General features: G+C 38.4%; 1 protein-coding gene across 1 annotated transcript in view; it reads right to left on the reverse strand.

Annotated features, from left to right (window-relative positions):
- The window catches only part of BOC (BOC cell adhesion associated, oncogene regulated), a 77,501-nt gene that overhangs the window by 30,152 nt on the left and 28,043 nt on the right, over nucleotides 1-19,306 (reverse strand). Inside the window, exons 2-3 of the mRNA XM_081952709.1 lie at nucleotides 5,914-6,094; nucleotides 4,871-5,149 (exon numbers count right to left, since the gene is read on the reverse strand). Coding sequence (XP_081808835.1) covers nucleotides 4,871-5,149; nucleotides 5,914-5,998 — 364 coding nt within the window. The 5' untranslated portion in view covers nucleotides 5,999-6,094. The remainder of the gene's footprint in view (nucleotides 1-4,870; nucleotides 5,150-5,913; nucleotides 6,095-19,306) is intronic.

The following is a 19,306-nucleotide window of genomic DNA, read 5'->3' on the forward strand; positions in this document are numbered from 1 at the left end:
ACTTCTTAACCACCTATTTCCCCTCATATAAAGTCACCATTTCAGTATAAAGCAGGCACTTAAAATTCCAAACTCTAACTTATTTTAAAAATTTGGAATAAAAATGAAGATTATGACAGTAAATTAGTAGCATGGTGACCTTGCTTGAGGGACTTAAGCAAGGCCCCCTGGAGAAAGATCTCCAAAAATAATTGAAGGACTCAAATAAATTTACAGCTGTAGTCTATACAGTTTGAAAGCCTTCTTTCATTTCATTTTGGCCAAAGACTGAAAAATATTGAGACTTAACTGTGAATACTTCCATGGATTACACTCTATGCCACACTGAAAGCAACTCTACATCTCTGTGCAACTGGGTCCTGCTTGGAGTTTAACTAGCCACAGTCCTAAATAGTAGGCAATGAGAAGGGATATAATAGAAAGAAAATAATCTAGATATACCGTGTTTCCCTGAAAATAAGACAGGTCTTATTTTCTTTTGACCCCCCAAAATAAGCACTTGGGCTTATTTTGGGGGAGTTCTTATTATTTTTGAGGTGCAGGAGGCGGCAAGCATGGTCACCTCATGGCTACTGCTGTGTTGCAATATTTTTGGGGAGGGCTTATTTTGGGAGGATGGTTTATTTTAGTGCATGCACTCAAAAGCCCAATTGGGCTTATTATCCGGGGAGGGCTTATTTTCAGGGACACAGGGTAGTGAAGGAACGCAAAAGCTATTACCATCAAAAAGAGATAGGAAACAAAATCTCACCCTTAGGAAAAAACTAAATGTGAGAAAGAGATTAAAAAGAAATCTTAATTCAGTGTGGTTTAAGAGGAGATAAAGGGAAATTCTAGCAGCTTTCTGTCTGGAGATTCTCAATCTTCCAAGTCATGGTTGTCCCAAAGGTGCTTTTTTCAAAAGGCAACTGGACTTCCTTGCTTTTTCCTTTGAAAATGTTTTGCTTCTTTATCCAAGAAGTTTCTTCAGTTCTAACTAACTGGTGGGGAATAGGAGGATTTATAATCTTTGATAGAATATAAACTCAGAATCAATTTCTCAGTATGAATTATCTGTAGCAAACCAGCTAGCTGGTTTTTTTAAAGATTGCTCCGGGATGACTTGTTCTGAGTTTCATGAGAGAAAGGGCAGGCAAATGTGCTGCTCAGTGATCAGTTAGTTATTGGATTAATATTATAACTTCATGCCAATATTTAAAACCATATTTTGGGATATGATTAGGAGAGCAATGGCAAACTGAGAAATTTGAAATTTGAAACAAGGAGCCAAAGAAATTTGTCAGTACATACTAGATTTTCAATTGTATGCCAGAGATGTGGGGTGGAAAGATCTTGCTTTGTCTGATCAGTTTTGAGCCTTTGCTGATGAACTGAGAGATAAATTAATGAAATACTAGATTTCTAGAGATTTCATACTAGAAAATTTGGAAGAACTTTTCCAATGTTCTATATCGATCACTGGACAATTGAAAATGTTAAGGCCACTCGTGCCATCCACAAGGCCTCCTTAGATGACTACATCAGAGAATCCAAGCAAATAGGACCAGAATAAGATTCTTGTACAAAAGGGACACGGTGGCTCAGTGGCTAAGACACTGATCTTGTTGATCAGAAGGTTGGCTGTTTAGTGGTTCGAATCCTTAGTGCCACGTAACGGAGTAAGCTCCCGGTTCTTATCCCAGCTTCTGCCAACCTAGCAGTTCAAAAGCATGTAAAAATGCAAGTAGAAAAATAGGGGCCCCTTTTGGTGGGAAGGTAACAATGTTTCGTGTTGAGCACCGCCCCCTAGAGTCGGGAACGACTGGCACATATGTGCAAGGGGAACCTTTACTTTTAAGATTCTTGTCAATATCAGAGAAGAGAACTAACTTCATTTTCTACTGTGGAGCCACAGGACACCTAGCTGACTTGCCCCACTAAAGTTCAGACCTCTGAGTCAGCTACAAATTGTCATAGCTGTGGAGCTGCAGGCTACATAATAAACAAGTGCCCAAATAACTTCAAAGCCTTGTCTTTGAGAAACTTCACAGCTCCTACGAAGACCTCAGCAGGAGTGTGCTCAGACAATTAACTGACATCAGGCAGGTGCATTTCATTATGCTTGTTATTCCTCATTCAATTTCTGGTTTTCTCAGCTCTTGTAGATTTGGATGCATAAGCCAATTTCATAGACAAGACACAGTGCAATTGTTTTAAACTGCCTACATAGTAATTAGAAAAACCAATGCTTGTGGAAACTATTTTCAGGCAAGTGCCCCAAGCTGGTCTTATTTTGAAACACGCAACACTTCTGAAACTGACAATAAATGATCATACAAAATTCTTGCTGCTCTGTATTACAGTTTCTTTAGATGGTGCCATTGTGCTGGGCATTGAGTGGCTGCAAGCCCATAATTTAAGTGTATAGAGAGAGAAAGGAAGAATTTCTTTTCATTTCAAAAATGCCAACAGCACCATCTACAGCTTTCCTCATTATCACCCCTCTCCTTCTCTGGCTCAGTTATCTGAACCATCTTTCTTGCCAGAAAAGTATACAGGATTTGCTGTTGTTTCGAAGGAAAAGGGAACAAGTACATTGCCTCCTTATCACATGTATGACTGTACCCCTGGGAGCTGGAATCCCAAAGTCTAGTGGCTAAGAGGCAAAATCTTACATAACGTAATGGTTACCCTGAATGTTTACACTTTGGTGGTAATGTTACCCTTTAGAAGTTCTGAAAGAATTAACCTAAGGAGGCTGATTCTTTTAAGGCAGTGATGGTGAACCTTTTGGTGCTGAGTGGCCAAAGCATGCACGTGTGCATGTGAACCCCAAAATGTAATGCGAGTGCCGCCGTGAATGCACCCTTCCCCCCACACATGTGCCCCACCCCACACATTTTTGGCTTCCAGGTTGGTGCAGGAGGATTTCCAGACCTCAAGCATGGTACGGGGGGCTCGCATGGCACTCACGTACCCCATTTTGGTTTCCAGGTTGATGCAGGAGGCCTTCCAGGCCCAAAATGAGACACTGAGGGGGGGGGGGGGCTTGTGTGGCGCTCCCATGCCCCGTTTTGGCTTTCAGGTTGGTGCAGGAGGCCTTCCAGACCCAAAATGGGGCAAAATGCAATGCGATCCCCCGCTGTGCATGCACAGCAGAGACTTGAAGGTCAGCTGGCCGGCGGGAGGCGTGCTCATACGCAGTGGAGCTGGGCTAGGGCAACGGCTGACATGCTGGCAGGGAGCGCTCTGTGTGCCACCTGTAGCATGCGTTCCATAGGTTCGCCATCACGGTTTTAAGGTTTCTAAATAATGTAAACTTTAAGAAATTGTTAATAATTCTGCCTTTTATTTTAGACCTAAAGGAGCACATTCAAAAGACAGGCAGGGAGAGGTGCACACAATTTAATTAGAATGAATGAGTGCCATGAATGCTTAACTGTCTTTGTGCCAGATCTGGCAAAGTTTAATGCTCAAGTGATGCTTTTCGAATGGGTTAATTGCAGCATGTCTACTCCAGATTCATGAATGAAATACTTTTCAATATTTGGGATAAATATGACTTTTTTTTTTTTTAGAAGAACCACCTTTGCACAGAACTATTCTCAAAAGTATCTCAGAGGAACTTCCACAAACAGAAGTGGAAAAAAGCCATAGGCAGGTAGACTAATTAATTACTATTTTTCCATATTTTTTTTTAAAAATGGCAATTAGGGAGGCCCATAAGCAAAACGTGCATTAAGAGACAAGCAAGCAGCAGTTTCTACATTTCTCTTAAATGGAAACCATGTCCTTCGAAACTTAATCTAGCTGCAGAGCTCAGTCCAAATCCCCCAAAAGGCTTCAGTCCAATAATGGGCCTCTCCCACAGAGCTTTAGAGTTGCTCTTTCGCTCTTATTGTGCTTCTCCCTTTTTATCCCAGCCCAGCCTAAACATTTCATTTCTGATTAATATTTTGATAGCAAGCCAATATTTTTTTGGCATTGCAACAAAACCAGGCCCCATTTTACAAACATATCTCCTTCAAACTTTTTAAAACAAATTTTCTTTCTGTACTCCCATTTTCCTCCCTGTTTCCCTAAAGAGTTCCTCTTATTACTGAAACAGACTACATGAAGAGTTTGTCAACTCGTGAATGCAGGTAGTAGCATTTACCCTGCAGGTCTGTTCCTCAGAATTCTTGACTCTTGAACAATGTCCATAACCCGATTTGATTGTGCATAATTTACTAAATAGGAGGCACATCATAATTTGGAAGTGTTGATGTGAGCTAAATTCTATGATACCTTCTTCTTCACAGTTAAGTGATCTTAAAATCTTAAATCTTAAAATTGGAAGAAGCCATTTAGATCAGAGGTCCCCAACCTCTCGTTGGGGTCCATGGTCACAGGCATGGTGCCATGGCAAACCAGAAACTGGGCCATGCAAAAAAGTCCCATCCATGGGATGCAGGCAGCATGAGAAACCCCATCCCCTTCAGTCTGCGGAAAAACCTCTCCCCACAGAATCAGTCCTTGGTGCTCAAAAGGTTGTGGGCCGCTAATTTAGACTATCAAATCCAATACCATACTCAGTACAGGAGCTGCCCATGTTAGGAAGTCTCCCCCCCCACCCCTAATATTCTACTTGAATCTGTCCTCCTACTGATTAAGATTATCATTGTTATATTGCTGTTTACACACATATCCTCTGGCCAATCTAATAGGCATCTTTGACAAAGGCCATGTTCTGATATGGACATCAATCAAACTGAAGGACAGAATTTAAATACTTCATCTATGTACAAAAGATGCCTGTTTTGTTTAACTTTGAGCAATGTAACTACCGGTATGTTCCTTTGTTGAGGCACAGTAATATATTTTGAAAAAACAAATTCAAACAAATACTTACTGGCTAAGGTTACCGTGGCAGGAACACTGGCAACAACACCTTCAGACATGCGGGCTATGCACTGGTATCGACCCACTGTGTGATTGTTTAAGGCAGCAATGTTGAGCAATCTTTGATCAATATGGATTCCTAGAACATCATCTGATTGAAGCAGCTCCCTTCCATTCAGTCTCCAAGTAACGTTTATTCCCAAAGGCTCAACCACACATCCCAGAGTCACCAAGCCACCATGCTTCTGGACAATAGAATCAGGTTGGACAGAGACATGAAGAGAATCACCTGCAAAGGAAGACAGGTAAAGTCCTCATAAAGTAGATCAGCTACTTCCACTTTAATTACTTCACTATTTGACTTCTCCTGTACAAGAAATTACAAGAAAATGTGAAGGTATCTACTGAAATACTAAACTTTCAGATATATATGATCCTAATCTAAATAAGACTCTAATGCTGAATGTCTCTGCAAGTAAATGCTGGCCTGTTCAGATATCTCCTGCTCCATTGTTTTGTGTCTCGCCTCTCCTTAAGCAATCAACTTTGCATGTGAGTCCACTCTAAATCTTTGGGAGGTGGAGAACATGTTGCTCCACAATAATCCCATTTGCTTCCATGTCAATTTAAGCAAACTTGGAGTAACAGGGGTTATAAAAGTAAATATGTATTATACCAAAAACCTTGGTCCAGTATCTTATTTTTAAACAATGTTATTCATATGCCCCACAACAGTTACAACTGACAATAATTTCTTGTTATTTTGTCATCCACACTGGACAATCAGATTAATAGTACTTTTGAATTAGATAAATGGGGTTGGTTGCCCACCCAGGAGCTCATTCGGTGATTACTGAATGTAAACAAATTAATCATACGTAGGCAGAATAATCAGTTTACTGGAAGTTGATAAGAATTATGACTAAGGAATATGCAGCAGTAGAAACTCATCAATATCAAAGCATAGTTCTTTAAAAATTGCAAATAAAATCAAGGCCCTGAAAATGCATCAGCTACATAGATTAAAAAAAATTAGGGGAAACAATCACTCACCCAAATTTGTAATGCAGTTAGCAGATGTCAAAAGCAAACACGCAATAGCAACAATTAGCCTTTCCCCCTCTGGTATCATTGTCATCCTACGCAGAGGAATATGGACCAAAAAATACCAACCGGAGTTCCCATAAGCTATCGCAGAGCACTTAATAATAGAAATTCAACTTCATGGATCAACCTGAATAGGAAAGAAAGAGATAAAAAAAACTAATATACAGTTTAAATAAAATGTAGGAGAATTGTATTGCTGATGACAACTTGTGTGTGGTCTTGCAGTGTCCTTCCAAATGCACTGCCAATTTGAAATACAATGAAATTGAATACAATGATTTGGAACACAATGAAAGGAAACAGCAGTTAACAATGTGAGAATTAATAATCAACTATATTTAATCCAATCATTATATATATATATACTTCTGCCTAAGATATAATATAGCCCAGGTTCGAATCCCAGTAAGGGTATGGCTAGCTGATGAGAGCTAATTAGCTCGAAATAGATCTATACTAGTCTCCCTTTATTTATTTATCAGTACAAATACAACATATATATATATATATATATATATATATATATATATATATATATATATATATATATATATATATATATATATATATATATATATATATATATATATATATATATATATATATATATATATATATATATATATATATATATATCAGTGGTGGGTTCCTGCTGGATCGCACCGGATCGCGCGCGCTCCCTTTCAGCGCTCCACCTGGCTCGCGCGCTCCCTTTCAGCGCTACACCTGGCTCGCGCGCTCCCTTTCAGCGCTACACCTGGCTCGCGCGCTCCCTTCCGGCGCTAAAACCGGAAGTACAGTTTTGCCCGGCCCTGGCGAAGCAACGACGCCTGCCTGCGCTCTACCAGCTCGGCTGGGAACGGAGATGTTTCCTCAGCGGAGCGGAGCGCCTGAAAAGACTTTTCAGGCGCTCCGCTCCGCTGAGGAAACATCTCCGTTCCCAGCCGAGCTGGTGGAGCGCAGGCAGGCGTCGTTGCTTCGCCAGGGGCGGGGCAAGACTGTACTTCCGGTTTTAGCGCCGGAAGGGAGCGCGCGAGCCAGGTGTAGCGCTGAAAGGGAGCACGCGAGCCAGGTGGAGCGCTGAAAGGGAGCGCGCGAGCCAGGTGGAGCGCTGAAAGGGAGCGCGCGAGCCAGGTGGAGCGCTGAAAGGGAGCGCGCGCGATCCGGTGCGATCCAGCAGGAACCCACCACTGATATATATATATATATTGTGTGTGTGTGTGTGTGTGTGTGTGTGTGTGTGTATCTGCTTTAACCCCCTCCAAAACACCTTTTCCATTTCAGTACAAACAGCTGCATATCTCTGGCTGATGTCATTGATTAAAAATTTAAAAAGAACTGGTCCCAACCAGGTTAGCATGAAGTTGACAAAATGCATCACATCATAAAACTGCTTACATACTTGTATAAAATGTTACGACATACATTTTGTCATTTGCCTCTTGTTCCTCCTACAGATATTCGTGGCTCAATACAGATTCGTCAGAAGCTCTACTTGTTTCTTTTCACTAAGGAAATGGAACTTTTTATTCCTATTTTTTAAAATGTCTCTTTTTTAACTAGTTACCAATCCACTAAAAATTTTGGTGCTATTATCCCATAGCTGCAATATATTTAAAATTCTTTAATGAAGAAATCTGCCAATTGTTTTTTTTTTAATTCAAGCATGTCGTGCAAATAGGTCAATCTATTGAGGTAGCCGTTGAACTTTGAAAAAAAAAACCTAATACATTATGAAGCAATATTTATCTTTCCAGAATCCATACCAATTTTCCTTCAGCAAGGCTTATTTTTCTACATGGTTAGTTCAAATCTAGATGGCAAAGCTGGCATATAATTTCTTAAAATCTCCCCCTGAATTCTGTTTTAGGCCTAGTACTCTTCAACATCTTCATCAATGATTGGATGAGTGAATAAATGGGGAACTCATCAAATTTGCAGATGACACCAAGCTGGCAGTGAGAACAATTAATCAAGGGAACAGCTTGCCTTCAGAAGTTGTGAATGCCCCAACACTGGAAGTCTTTAAGAAGATGTTGGATAGCCATTTGTCTGAAACGGTATAGGGTTTCCTGCTTAGGCAGGGGGTTGGACTAGAAGACCTCCAAGGTCCCTTCCAACTCTGCAATTGTATTATTGTAAAGTTATTGTTGTTGCATTGGCTACCTTTCAAGTCTCCAACACTGAGCATGATTTGTGGGTTAGATAATTTTTTGTTAAAGATCAGCAATTTCATATCTAAATTCTTCAAGATCTGTTGAGTGGATGCCAACAGGGCTTGGTGCTTTCTAACTATGTAGTATTTCAAGTTGTTCTATAATATCTGCTCTTGTAAACTTAAACTTAAATTCTCTCCCTGAGAAAATCAATACAGACCAGATATCTTCTGTAGTAAGGGCAAAAACAGATAGTTTATTTAATTTCTCTGAAATCACCTTATCCTGCTTGAATGCCTCTCTCACTTCTTTGTTGTCTAATTTCCCTGTCTGATTTGGGGTCAAAAGAAACACAGGATTAGTGGGATTGCATGTGGTACAACAAAATGGACAGTATTTAGAATAAATAATGTGGAATAAAAATGTGAGGAACTGGAATAAAAGAGGTACACTGAGATAGTTTCATCACACAGAAAAAATGTCTAAACATCTAATTGCAAAAGGAAATATATAAAGGGAAATGAAGAGAGAGGCCAGGAAAGTTGTGATTAAACCTCAAAGTTTAAAGAATAAAACCAAGACCTGAAGTGGTGTATCAATATAATGGAAGTAAAGATGGCTTACAGAATAGAAAAGGATGGAAAAGCATAATGAATGTACAGTATTGGTGTTGTATCTAGTTACATTCTTTTCTCTTCCTCTCTCTCCTAGCTTTAATTTCTCTTGCACAATTGTTTATCCTGAAAAAAGAATAGCATAAAATACAAAATTCCAAAAAAGAATAGCATGATGACTCTGATTTATAAGTATGCATGCAATAAACATTTGTTGAATTAACAAAATACTATTCGGGATATTGTAAAGCTATGTGACTGACCTAATTTTACAAGCAGTTTGAGATGGTCATTAAGCAAATCATTGTTAAGTGAATTGTGGTTGTTAAGTGAACTTATAGTTCCTTATGGATATAAACCGGAAGTAAATATCTGCTTTCTGCAGAACTGACATACAATGCATTTATGTGACCATGGAATGCTGCAAGCATCTGTAAATGCTACATGGTGACGGAGCACCCGAGATACAGTAATGTGATGATGGGAATGAGCATTGGAACTTTGAATCTGGGTCCTAAATACCCAGGTAGTTCCATTGGGAAACTTAAAACAGGTGTGATATGACTGGTCATAAGTCAAGTACTATCTGTACAATAACTATTTCCAGATATTTAAGAATTTTGCAATAGTACAAGATCTGATTGGAATATTTGTTTTGAGCATACTTTTTGGTGACTTTTTTGTTTTCAGCATTTTAAGTCAATAGCTCAGTTTTGATCCCCAACAGTAAATACGTTTCAGTAAATATTCCTGAATTCTGCTTATTTATTCTTTAATTAACTTTATCCAATATGCCCGCTATTTCTCCTGCTTTTAGCGATTTTCCAACAATCAGTCCAGTGCTATATATAAAAAGTCCATTTTCCCAATATGATTTCATAATGGGTACATGAATAGTAGATATGAACCATGTATTTAGCGCTTATATAAATCTATGTATCACAAATCAAATACATCCCACTGATGGAATATATTAATAAGGATATTTTCAGCTATAAATAAAAACATGTTTAATCAAGCAGAATGTAGCAATGTTTGCCAGGTTACCTTTTTATTTGGCCGTGGTTATAAAAAATATTTTAGTTTAAACAGAAATACAAATGAAAATATTTCCTTAGCTCTTGGCCTTGTTTTTTTATAGAGAGAGAAGGAGAGAGAAAAAGAATATTAGAGAGAAAACTACTTGAAAAGAATGGGGCCAAAAATGAGTGACCTAAAAAGCCTTCTCCAACAGAAGCATCCTTGGTGACAGTGAGTGGTAAGCATGATCAGGCAACGTCTCATCCTTAATTTCTTACACTGCATACATGTAAAAAAATTGTGGACTGGAGTCACCCAGGTATGCCCAGAATTTTGAAGTCAGTGACTATTCCCGGAGATGCCTTTGTTTCTCCATCAGGTGTTCTATAGGTATGTTGAACTCAGGGGTGAAATTCAGAAGGTTCTGACAGGTTCTGGAGAACCGGTAGCGGAAATTTTGAGTAGTTCGGAGAACCGGCAAATAGCACCCCTAGCTGGCCCCAGAGTGGGGAGGGAATGGAGATTTTGCAGTATCCTTTGCCTGCCATGCCCTCCAAGCCATGCCCACAGAACCGGTAGTAAAAAAATCTGAATTTCACCACTAGTTGAACTACTATTCTCTAAATCCTAGGAAGCTCCTGGAATAGGTCGCATTAAACTGACAATTACAGTTTTTTTGTTTGTATATGCCAAATTAAAATCTGATTGATACATGCTAGATTTAACTAAGTTAATAAAAATATGTACCTAATTAAATAATTGGGGCAAGTTAGTTGCAATTTAAATCCCACTTGTATCAATAAATGTACAACACAAATTAATTGCATATTTACTCTGATGTAAGTTGAACTCTGTTGACTTGAGCTAATTCCTAGTACATATCCAAAGGCTGGTAATCTTAGTTTCAATCCAATTGTTTTTTCTAGGCATTTCACTGTATTTATTACCATACATAAACCTGCCATATTCTGTCCTGAGATTTTAACTTTCCCACCTCTTTTGACATGAGGTCTGAGGTATCTGGATATTGGTGGGTGGGTTTGGTGGGTTTTTCCAGATGAAGAATTTCCACCTGGAGCGACTATTAAGTTGTGAACCAGGATTTTGAGTGGAGCAGAATAAAAGATCCCTCTTCTTAGAACTAAATACATAACTCCAGTTTTTCCTTTTAAGCAAAACCATCAGGTCAACTGGTTTAGACTATGTGGACTGAAGTAAACCTTGAAGTAAAAAAACAATACAGGTAATTCTCCACTATAATTGAGCCCAAATTTACAGTAATGTGATCATTTAATGGGTCACATGACCAGACCCAATTTTACATTTTTTTGCACTAGTTGTTAAGCTGCAGCCATAAAGTGAATCCATTTTATCCACTGGTAATTTTTTTTGCCAGAAACCAGATATAAATACCACAAATCAGCCAAAAGTATTAAAAAGCATGGTCACATGACCAAATGATGCAATGAATAGTTGTAAAGGTGAATCAGTTGCCAAGTGCCCAAAATGTGATCACATGACCATGGGGTGGAGAGAGTTACACCTGTCACAGCTTTGAAATCAAGTGATAAGTAGCTTTTGTGGGGTGCATTGTAACTTCAAGCAGTTGTAAATTGAGGACTACCTTCATAGGGATCTTCATGTCTAATAAATCCAGCACATTGAGTGCAGAGGGAATACAATAGCTGCATCACCGACTCTGAACTCAGAATGAGGTCCCAAGATCAAACTGATATACTAAAGATGCCGATGGATAGACAGTAACTAATTCAAAGAAGATCAAACAAAGATTGAAGGGGTATATCCAAAGACTGTAAAGATGTCAACATTTAAGATATATTAGTACATATTTCCTAATGAGACTTAACAGACTGTATAAAGTATCATACAATATTCTTTATTGTTAATATCCCACATGTTAGCAAAATGGATTATCTAAAGCAGATTAGAGTCCTGTAAGGAAAAGGAGATGAAGCTGGCTTTATAAAAGGATGAGAGCTCAAGAGATTTGTGCATGCCAGAAATGTAAAAACCCAAAGAATACAGAGAAGTCAGTATGACTTTCATTAATTATAGAAAGAACAAAGGAACATGTTTAACACATTCTAAAATTTCCACTCAAATCAATAGACTTTTAAAATATTTAAGTGGTTGGATTTTTTTCTTTAATAATTCCATAATTTTTATTAGTAAAAATCTGAAACTAAGCCTTAACGTGATACTCTTTTGATTTAGCACCAAGTGTAATTTAATCTATTATGAATTAACATTATCTGCCAATCTGATTATATCTTATTCAGAATATCATGGTTTTAAAAAATCAGTGCAGTGATATTGTAGACACAGATTGAGAGTGTTTTATCAAATATTGATTAAACTTTATAAAGACAGATAAAAATGAAGAATTAATGAAAATTATACATACATGGTCAAATAGTCTGTTTCAATGAATTCCAATATGAATGGAATCTGACACAATGTCTACATGGAGCAAAGTTAAACAACTGTTTATGTGCAAATTGTTTATAGATTCAGAATAACATAGCAGTAAAATAAGTAGTGAAACATTTGTACAGCTTTCAATCACTACTTTCAACACATTTCACAGGTAACATTTCCATTTGTAGATTTCCTTGCATGCACGGCTTGTTTGAAATCCTCCCATAGATTTTCAGTAATAATAATCTGGGAACTGTGAAGCCATTCCAAAACCTTTATCTTTCTTTCTTGCCTTGATATTATAGCTGATTATAGAAGTTGAAGAGGATGTTTCAGATTGCTGTTTTGCTATTCAACTCTTGTCAATTTCAGTTCTTCACTGTCAGCAAGGAAGAGTTGGGGGGGGGGGGGAATCCCGAAAGTAAAAATAGATTCTTGTGAATCATATAAATAAAGTGTAAAAGAGCAAAGTTGCACAACCTCGTTCAGAACAAATGTCTGCAGGAAAACAAATTAAATGAAAGGAATAAAAATGGAAGATGGGAGGAATCCTGTTGCCCCTGAAAAGTATCCAGAAGCTTCAGTTGGTCAAAATGCAGTGGCCTATATGGCTTTGTATCAATCATCATTTGCTTACATGTCACCTCTCTTGTATCAGCTGCATTGGTTGCCGATTTGCTTCCGGGTCCAATTCAAGTTGCTGATTGTCACTTGTAAAGCCCATCTTTCCCCAGTTACATGTACCCAACTCACCAAATTGGGGAGCAGGGAATATTACAAGTCCCCTCTATTAAGGACATCCTTCTAGTGGAACCTCCTGCCTGTGGAACATCATATTCCTATGAAGATAAGATTAGCACCCCCAAACACCTTGAAACTCTTTCAAAAGGTGCAGAAAGCAGACCTGAGGACCCCAGGGTGATACAAAGCCCATACAGTGGTTTCTTTAATTGCTGTCCCTAGGGAGATGGGATTTATCTGATTCTGTATTTAGAGTTTTGTTTTGTAAACTGCCCAGAGTCACGGTGAATTGGGCAACCAAATAAATTTTCTTAATAAATACATTAAAAAGGAAGCGAAGTCTAAAATAATTCAACTACTGGTATATTATCATTAGTTTGTGGGAACAAAGCCAATGTCTCACTGCATCTATTTATTTTTAGGAATTATATGGACATCAATCTCACAATAGGCACTATAGGTTGTTTACAACATTTAAAAATAATATAAAACATAATATGGATAGTATAATATAAAACACAGGAATACATATAGGACCCAGGGATTCAAACTAGTATTACAAAACAATAAGCACATGATTGATGCCCATTAACACTCCAACCTGCATGTCCAGGAACACATTAATATCTGAAGAACTTTTGAAAGGTCAGCAGGGTCAGGGCCTCTCTAATCTCAGGCTGAAAGGTGTTTTATAGGGCAGAACAGCAGCTGAAAAGATTACACCCTTTAAGTGGCAGGATCTGCAGCTTCTTCTTGGTCAACTTTTTAGGCTTCTGATACAATGACATAATCTTCTAGAATGACCTGCTCGACCCACTAACCACCACTACCATTCCTTGAAAATCTTACCTCAAGGAGGTAGGTTCATCATTTAATTTTGGGACCTGAAAGCGTCAAATACACAACCCTTTGATTGCATAACAAGAAGATTCTGATGTGCTTGTGTTAACGTCCAAAAACTGCATTCTATCAATAATGCAAAAAATAATCAAGCATGAGTGATTTAGTATTATGTTCCATAGCCAAAACTTAAAATTATGGCAAATAGCTCTGTCATTTGACATGCAAGGACAGAAATGGCAAATCTATTGATAGAATCATAGGGTGGGAAAGGACCCTGATCCAACCCTCTCGCTGCCCAAGGAGACCTTATTCCATTCCAGTCAAATGGCTATCTAATCTTGTATTGAAAACTTCCAATGATGGAACACCCAAAACTCCAAGAGGCATTGGTTAATTGTTCGCACTGTTAGGAAATTGCTCCTTAGTTCCTGGTTGTAACTTTCTTTAACAAGTTTCTATCCATTGCTTCTCCTGCCTTCAGGTGCCCCCTTTTCACTGTAACAGTCTCTCAAGTACTGGAAGACAATCATCATGTCATCCCTAATCCTTCTCCTCACTAGGCTAGACATATCCAATTTCTTTAATCGTTCATCAAACAGTTGATTGAGCCTCCAGACGTCCTTACCATCTTTGTTGCTCTTCTCTACATTCTTTCTAGAGTTCCAGTATCTTTTTTTTTAATGCTTCAACAGAACTTGATGCAATATTACAAGTGTGGCCTCGCTAGTATAGTATTGAATGGTACTATGTTTTCTTATGATCTTGATACTGTTGATGAATTTTAGAATTACATTGGGTTTTTTGGCTCATTTGGCAGCATATTATTGGCTCATACTTCAGTTGTGATCCAGTAGGACTCCTATATCCTTCTCATAATTACAATGGTTGAGCCAGGTACCACCTTTATACTTGTACTTGATTTTTCCTAAGTCCATAACTGCCTAAGAGTCAATATTTTTAAAAAATCTTTCTAATGAGAGCCTACTTATTTTTTTCTCTCTCCAACAAGGATAGCGTTCCAGCAGAAAAATACGGCTTCCCAAAAACATGATGGTAGCTGTTTCATGAAATATATACATTAATAACTATTTAACATTATTACACTAACTAAACAATTTACCTCACTTGAAAGTATTTAATATATTATTTTACATGGCTGAATTTTACATTTAAAATTACTTTATAACTGGGTACATTTTGGGAGAGTATCTGAATTTGAAAATTCAGGAAAAAATGCAATAAAATAAAGTAAAAAGATGTAGACTGACATAAATAGAATATAACTATACCCATAAACGTGCAAAATTATAAAGTTAGATGATGCCAAATGAGACAAATAGGTACTACATGTGCCTTAATATCAGTATTAAAATATGAATAATATTACAATGTTTTCAATGTAATATTATTCATATTTCCAATCCTATACCATTTTAATTTTTTAAATATTAGAATCCCTATCAGCTCTAGTTATGATAGATATTGTTTAGGATATTAATTTTATTTGCTACTATTGAAAAAAAGTCCATATTTTCAGAATCACCGTGGAATGTCATGGAATTCAATCAGAAGTACCTTCAGTGGTGAGATTAAGGACTGGAATGACTCTAGTGCACTGCAACCAAGTAACATGTACAAATGATGGATTGTCTCATCCACAATCTAACATATAGCCCCAAATCCACTACAGTATTCTCCAGTTACAAAGAAACCTTAATAGAAAGCAAAGCTAACCCGTTTCCTATCATTCTACCCTATCCAGAGAGACCATCATACTAAAATGGGACGTGTAGCTCATCCCCTCATCCTGCCAGCTCCCCCATAATCTGGAGCTGCGGCAGCCTGGTAAAGAGTAAGTTCTCCTTACATACGTCCTTTCTTCTATATATTGCTCCCCTTGCAACCTCACACACTTAATTTTCACTCCTCTCCCCCCTTCAATTCTGTATAAATTCAATTTGACAACCCTGCTAATTGGATAAACGTCGTTCCCTGTGCTCCTTTAAAGCAGTTCTCTTTTCTTTTCTTGTTTTTGGAGGGCGATTGAGACTGTTCTTTAACATGAATTCCATCTGCTTTATTTCTCCTCTCCCTATTCAATATCCTTCCTGAATATTTATGAAGAGTTTGCTGCTGCCACGACCGCCATCCCAACTTTCTCTCTTTCTTGCCTCCTTCAGCAACCTCTCACCTCCCTCTTTCCCAATGCCCCCCTACCCAGGTTCCTCCTTCCTCCACCCCCCCAAGATATTCTCCCCTCCTATCTCTCATTGCCCTGCACAATAACCTTCCGAATGCCCCCCTTCCACCCCGCTTTAGATAAACACAGGCAGTGTCAAGTGTGAGGAGAAGGGGGGAGGGAGTTCAACTGCCAGTCAAGCCCCACATCTTCAATGAGACCCAGAGGCCTACCCTAATCTGCTGCATGCTTGCCATATGGGAGCTCTGTTGCCCTGGGAAACGCTAACAGGCAGAACGGAGCTTAATAGAGTCCATATTCATTGTAATGCAGTGAGATGGCTCGAGGGACTATTGCCCCTGGGGTCTGTTTTCATTCTTCTGTTCGTTCTCTTTCTTTCTTGCCCTCCCTTTTTTTTTTCATTCTTTCCTCTTTTCAAAAGACCAGATCCCTGGAGAGCTCTAATCTGGAGAGGCTGAGGCTCAGTGAAGGGCCAAGGTTTGGAGCTGGCAGGGAAGAATAAAGAGAGCTAGGAAGGTGAGGGAGATGAAGAAGCGGAATGGACAGCAAAGGAGCAACTAATAAGCATGCTCCAGGGCAGCTGTCAAGATGCCTCCTTGTCCTGGCTAGATCTGTGTGCCGCAGTTGCAGAAGTCGTTCACCCTCAGAATCATTGTCTTGGGCAGGGAAGCCGGAGGATATGGAGTTCACCTAGATAGTGTGAAGAAGGACTGCCTGTATCGTCCTTGTTGGATGAATTGCAGGGAGGCAAGAGGAAAGCCTGATCTCAGCAAAATTGAGCCACGCGAATTGTGCCCGTCCCAGCAAGCAATTGCTTTCTGTGGGAAGTGCAAAGAGTTTGCTCAAAAGTTAGTTTACCATTTGGCAGGATGGAAGGATCATTCTATCCATTATCTGCTTAATAATAAATAAATAAATGCGAGAAGGATCTTGAATACTTAAGAAAATCTCTTCAAACTTGGAAAAAGAAGTCCTCTTTTATAAAACAAAAATTATTCTGCAATTCATAGTATTGTGGAGAAAAGGAGTCTTAACTGAGAACTGTTTGGAATGAAGTGCCAAATTATTTCTTTCTAGCAATAATGCTCATTTGGACCAAACAATAGAAGTGTTTACCACTACTACACTGTATCACAAAGGAATTCCAAAACAATTCTCTCTAACAATTCTCTTTTAACTCTGATGTTCACATTGTTCAGTAACTCCAGGGAAAACACACTATACTACCTTAAAAGAGGAGGGGGGAAGGCTGGAAGAAATGCTATATAAATTTGTTTAATAAATAAATATTTGAAAAGTGTTGTTACCAAATAATTCACAATAGTGTAAATGCTACAATATCTACAATGAAAGTTAGCATTCTGTATCCACAATAATTTTGAGGAAAATAGAATACTTATCCCATAAAATATATGAAAATTGCCATGCCTTTACATCTCTATGTTCTAAGTCTTATGCCTAGATTTTGTGACATTTTGTAATGTTAGAAAACAATTTTTAACGTAGATTTAAAAACCATTTGGCATTTAGTGAATGTCAGATAGACAGACAGACAGACAGACATGCCTTAAGATTTTTGTCTCTTGTCCATCTTCAAATGTAGACCTAGATGGTCCTCGGCTTAGGATCACAATTGAGCCCAAAATTTATGTTGCTAAACAAGATAGTTGTTATGTTGTTAAGTGAGATAGTTGTTATAGTTTTGCCCCATTTTTACAATCTTTCTTGCCACAGTTGTTAAGTGAATCACTGCAGTTGTTAAGTTAGTAACAAGGTTGTTAAGTGAATCTGACTTCTTGCTTGTCAGAATGTCACAGAAGATGATCACATGACCCTGGACACTGCAACCATATATAAGTCAGTTGCCAAGCATCTGAATTTTGATCATGTAACCATAGGGATGCTGCAACGGTCATACGTATGAAAAATGGTCATAAGTAGCTTTTTTCAGTGCTGCTGTAACTTTAAATGGTCACTAAATGAATGGTTGTAAGTCGAGGACTATCTATAATGAGGTAGAAACTATCCAACATAACACCAATGAGTTATAGTCCTCTATAAATCCCCTTTATGCCAGACAAGAATCTTGGTTCACCACAATATTAATGTTTTTAAAAATCTTCTATTTCAGTTGGAGTCTGGGCAACTTTTGTAAAGGTTCCAAAATTTATCTGAGTCACTATACTTATTAGAATTATTAATCATACCTCTCACTTATCCTTGATTGAGTAATTAGCTGGTACTTGGGAAAGGGAGGAGGCACTGACTGCATGAATTAAACTCTACAGAAGATGTTTTAAAGAATGCTGGTGTAGTATCCTCTTGAGAAACCTCAGAGATTTATAATCCTACTAGCTGATAACTCAACGTGTCCGGATATTTATTTATAGGGGGAAAATTTCTGGACCAAATGTAATTTTTAATGTTGGATTTTCCCCCTTACCAGAGGGAGCCCCCTTGTGGAATAGTGTGAAGCAGTTAACGTGGCAACCCCACCGCACTGTACAGCAGAAGCCATTTTACGGCAGTACAGTAGAAGCCATTTTAAGGCACAACAGGTTTTATCTTAACAGAACACCACCACCCCCGAGGGGTGTTAGGGGTGTCTTACCGTCACAGTATTTTTTTCCAGAGAGAAGGTCATTTGCGTACCAAGTTTGGTTAAAATTGCTCGAGGCATTCCAGAGTTTTGCTGGAACGAACACACACACGAACACACACACACACACACACACACACACACAGAGCCAGGTAGGTAGGTAGGTAGGTAGGTAGGTAGGTAGGTAGAAAAATAGATAGATAGATAGATGACAGATAGATAGATAGATAGATAGATAGATAGATAGATGACAGACAGACAGACAGACAGACAGACAGACAGACAGACAGGAAAATAGCAAATATCTTCTATTCAAGAAAGAAGTTAGTGTAGGTAGTGACAACTCCATTTCAGTACTGACATGTTGTATGAAGTAAATCATGGAGACAAGTTTTAATCTGAATTTAAAACTGCTCTGGGTGCTGGTAGTTTTGTTCAGATTATTTTTGTTAGACTTTGTTAACCATTCATGTTTCAGTGGCCTTTTGTACATCCATTAGGAAATCGTGTCTGGACCAAGCCAGGGACTTTGCTCTGGAGACATATTGATACATTTATTCCGTTTTGATCTACAGGGTCTGTTCCAAATGCACTTTTTTTTGGCAGGAAGAACGTGGCTTGGCTCTTTTACTACAGAAACTTGCCTTGGTCTGTCTTCAGTTTTCTTTAAAATCTGTAAGAAGTTTCTGGGGGATTCATCATAAGATTTGGATTGCGATATATTTAA

Source organism: Natrix helvetica (assembly GCF_964273705.1).
Source record: "Natrix helvetica genome assembly, chromosome: 4".
Taxonomy (NCBI): Eukaryota; Metazoa; Chordata; class Lepidosauria; order Squamata; family Natricidae; genus Natrix; species Natrix helvetica.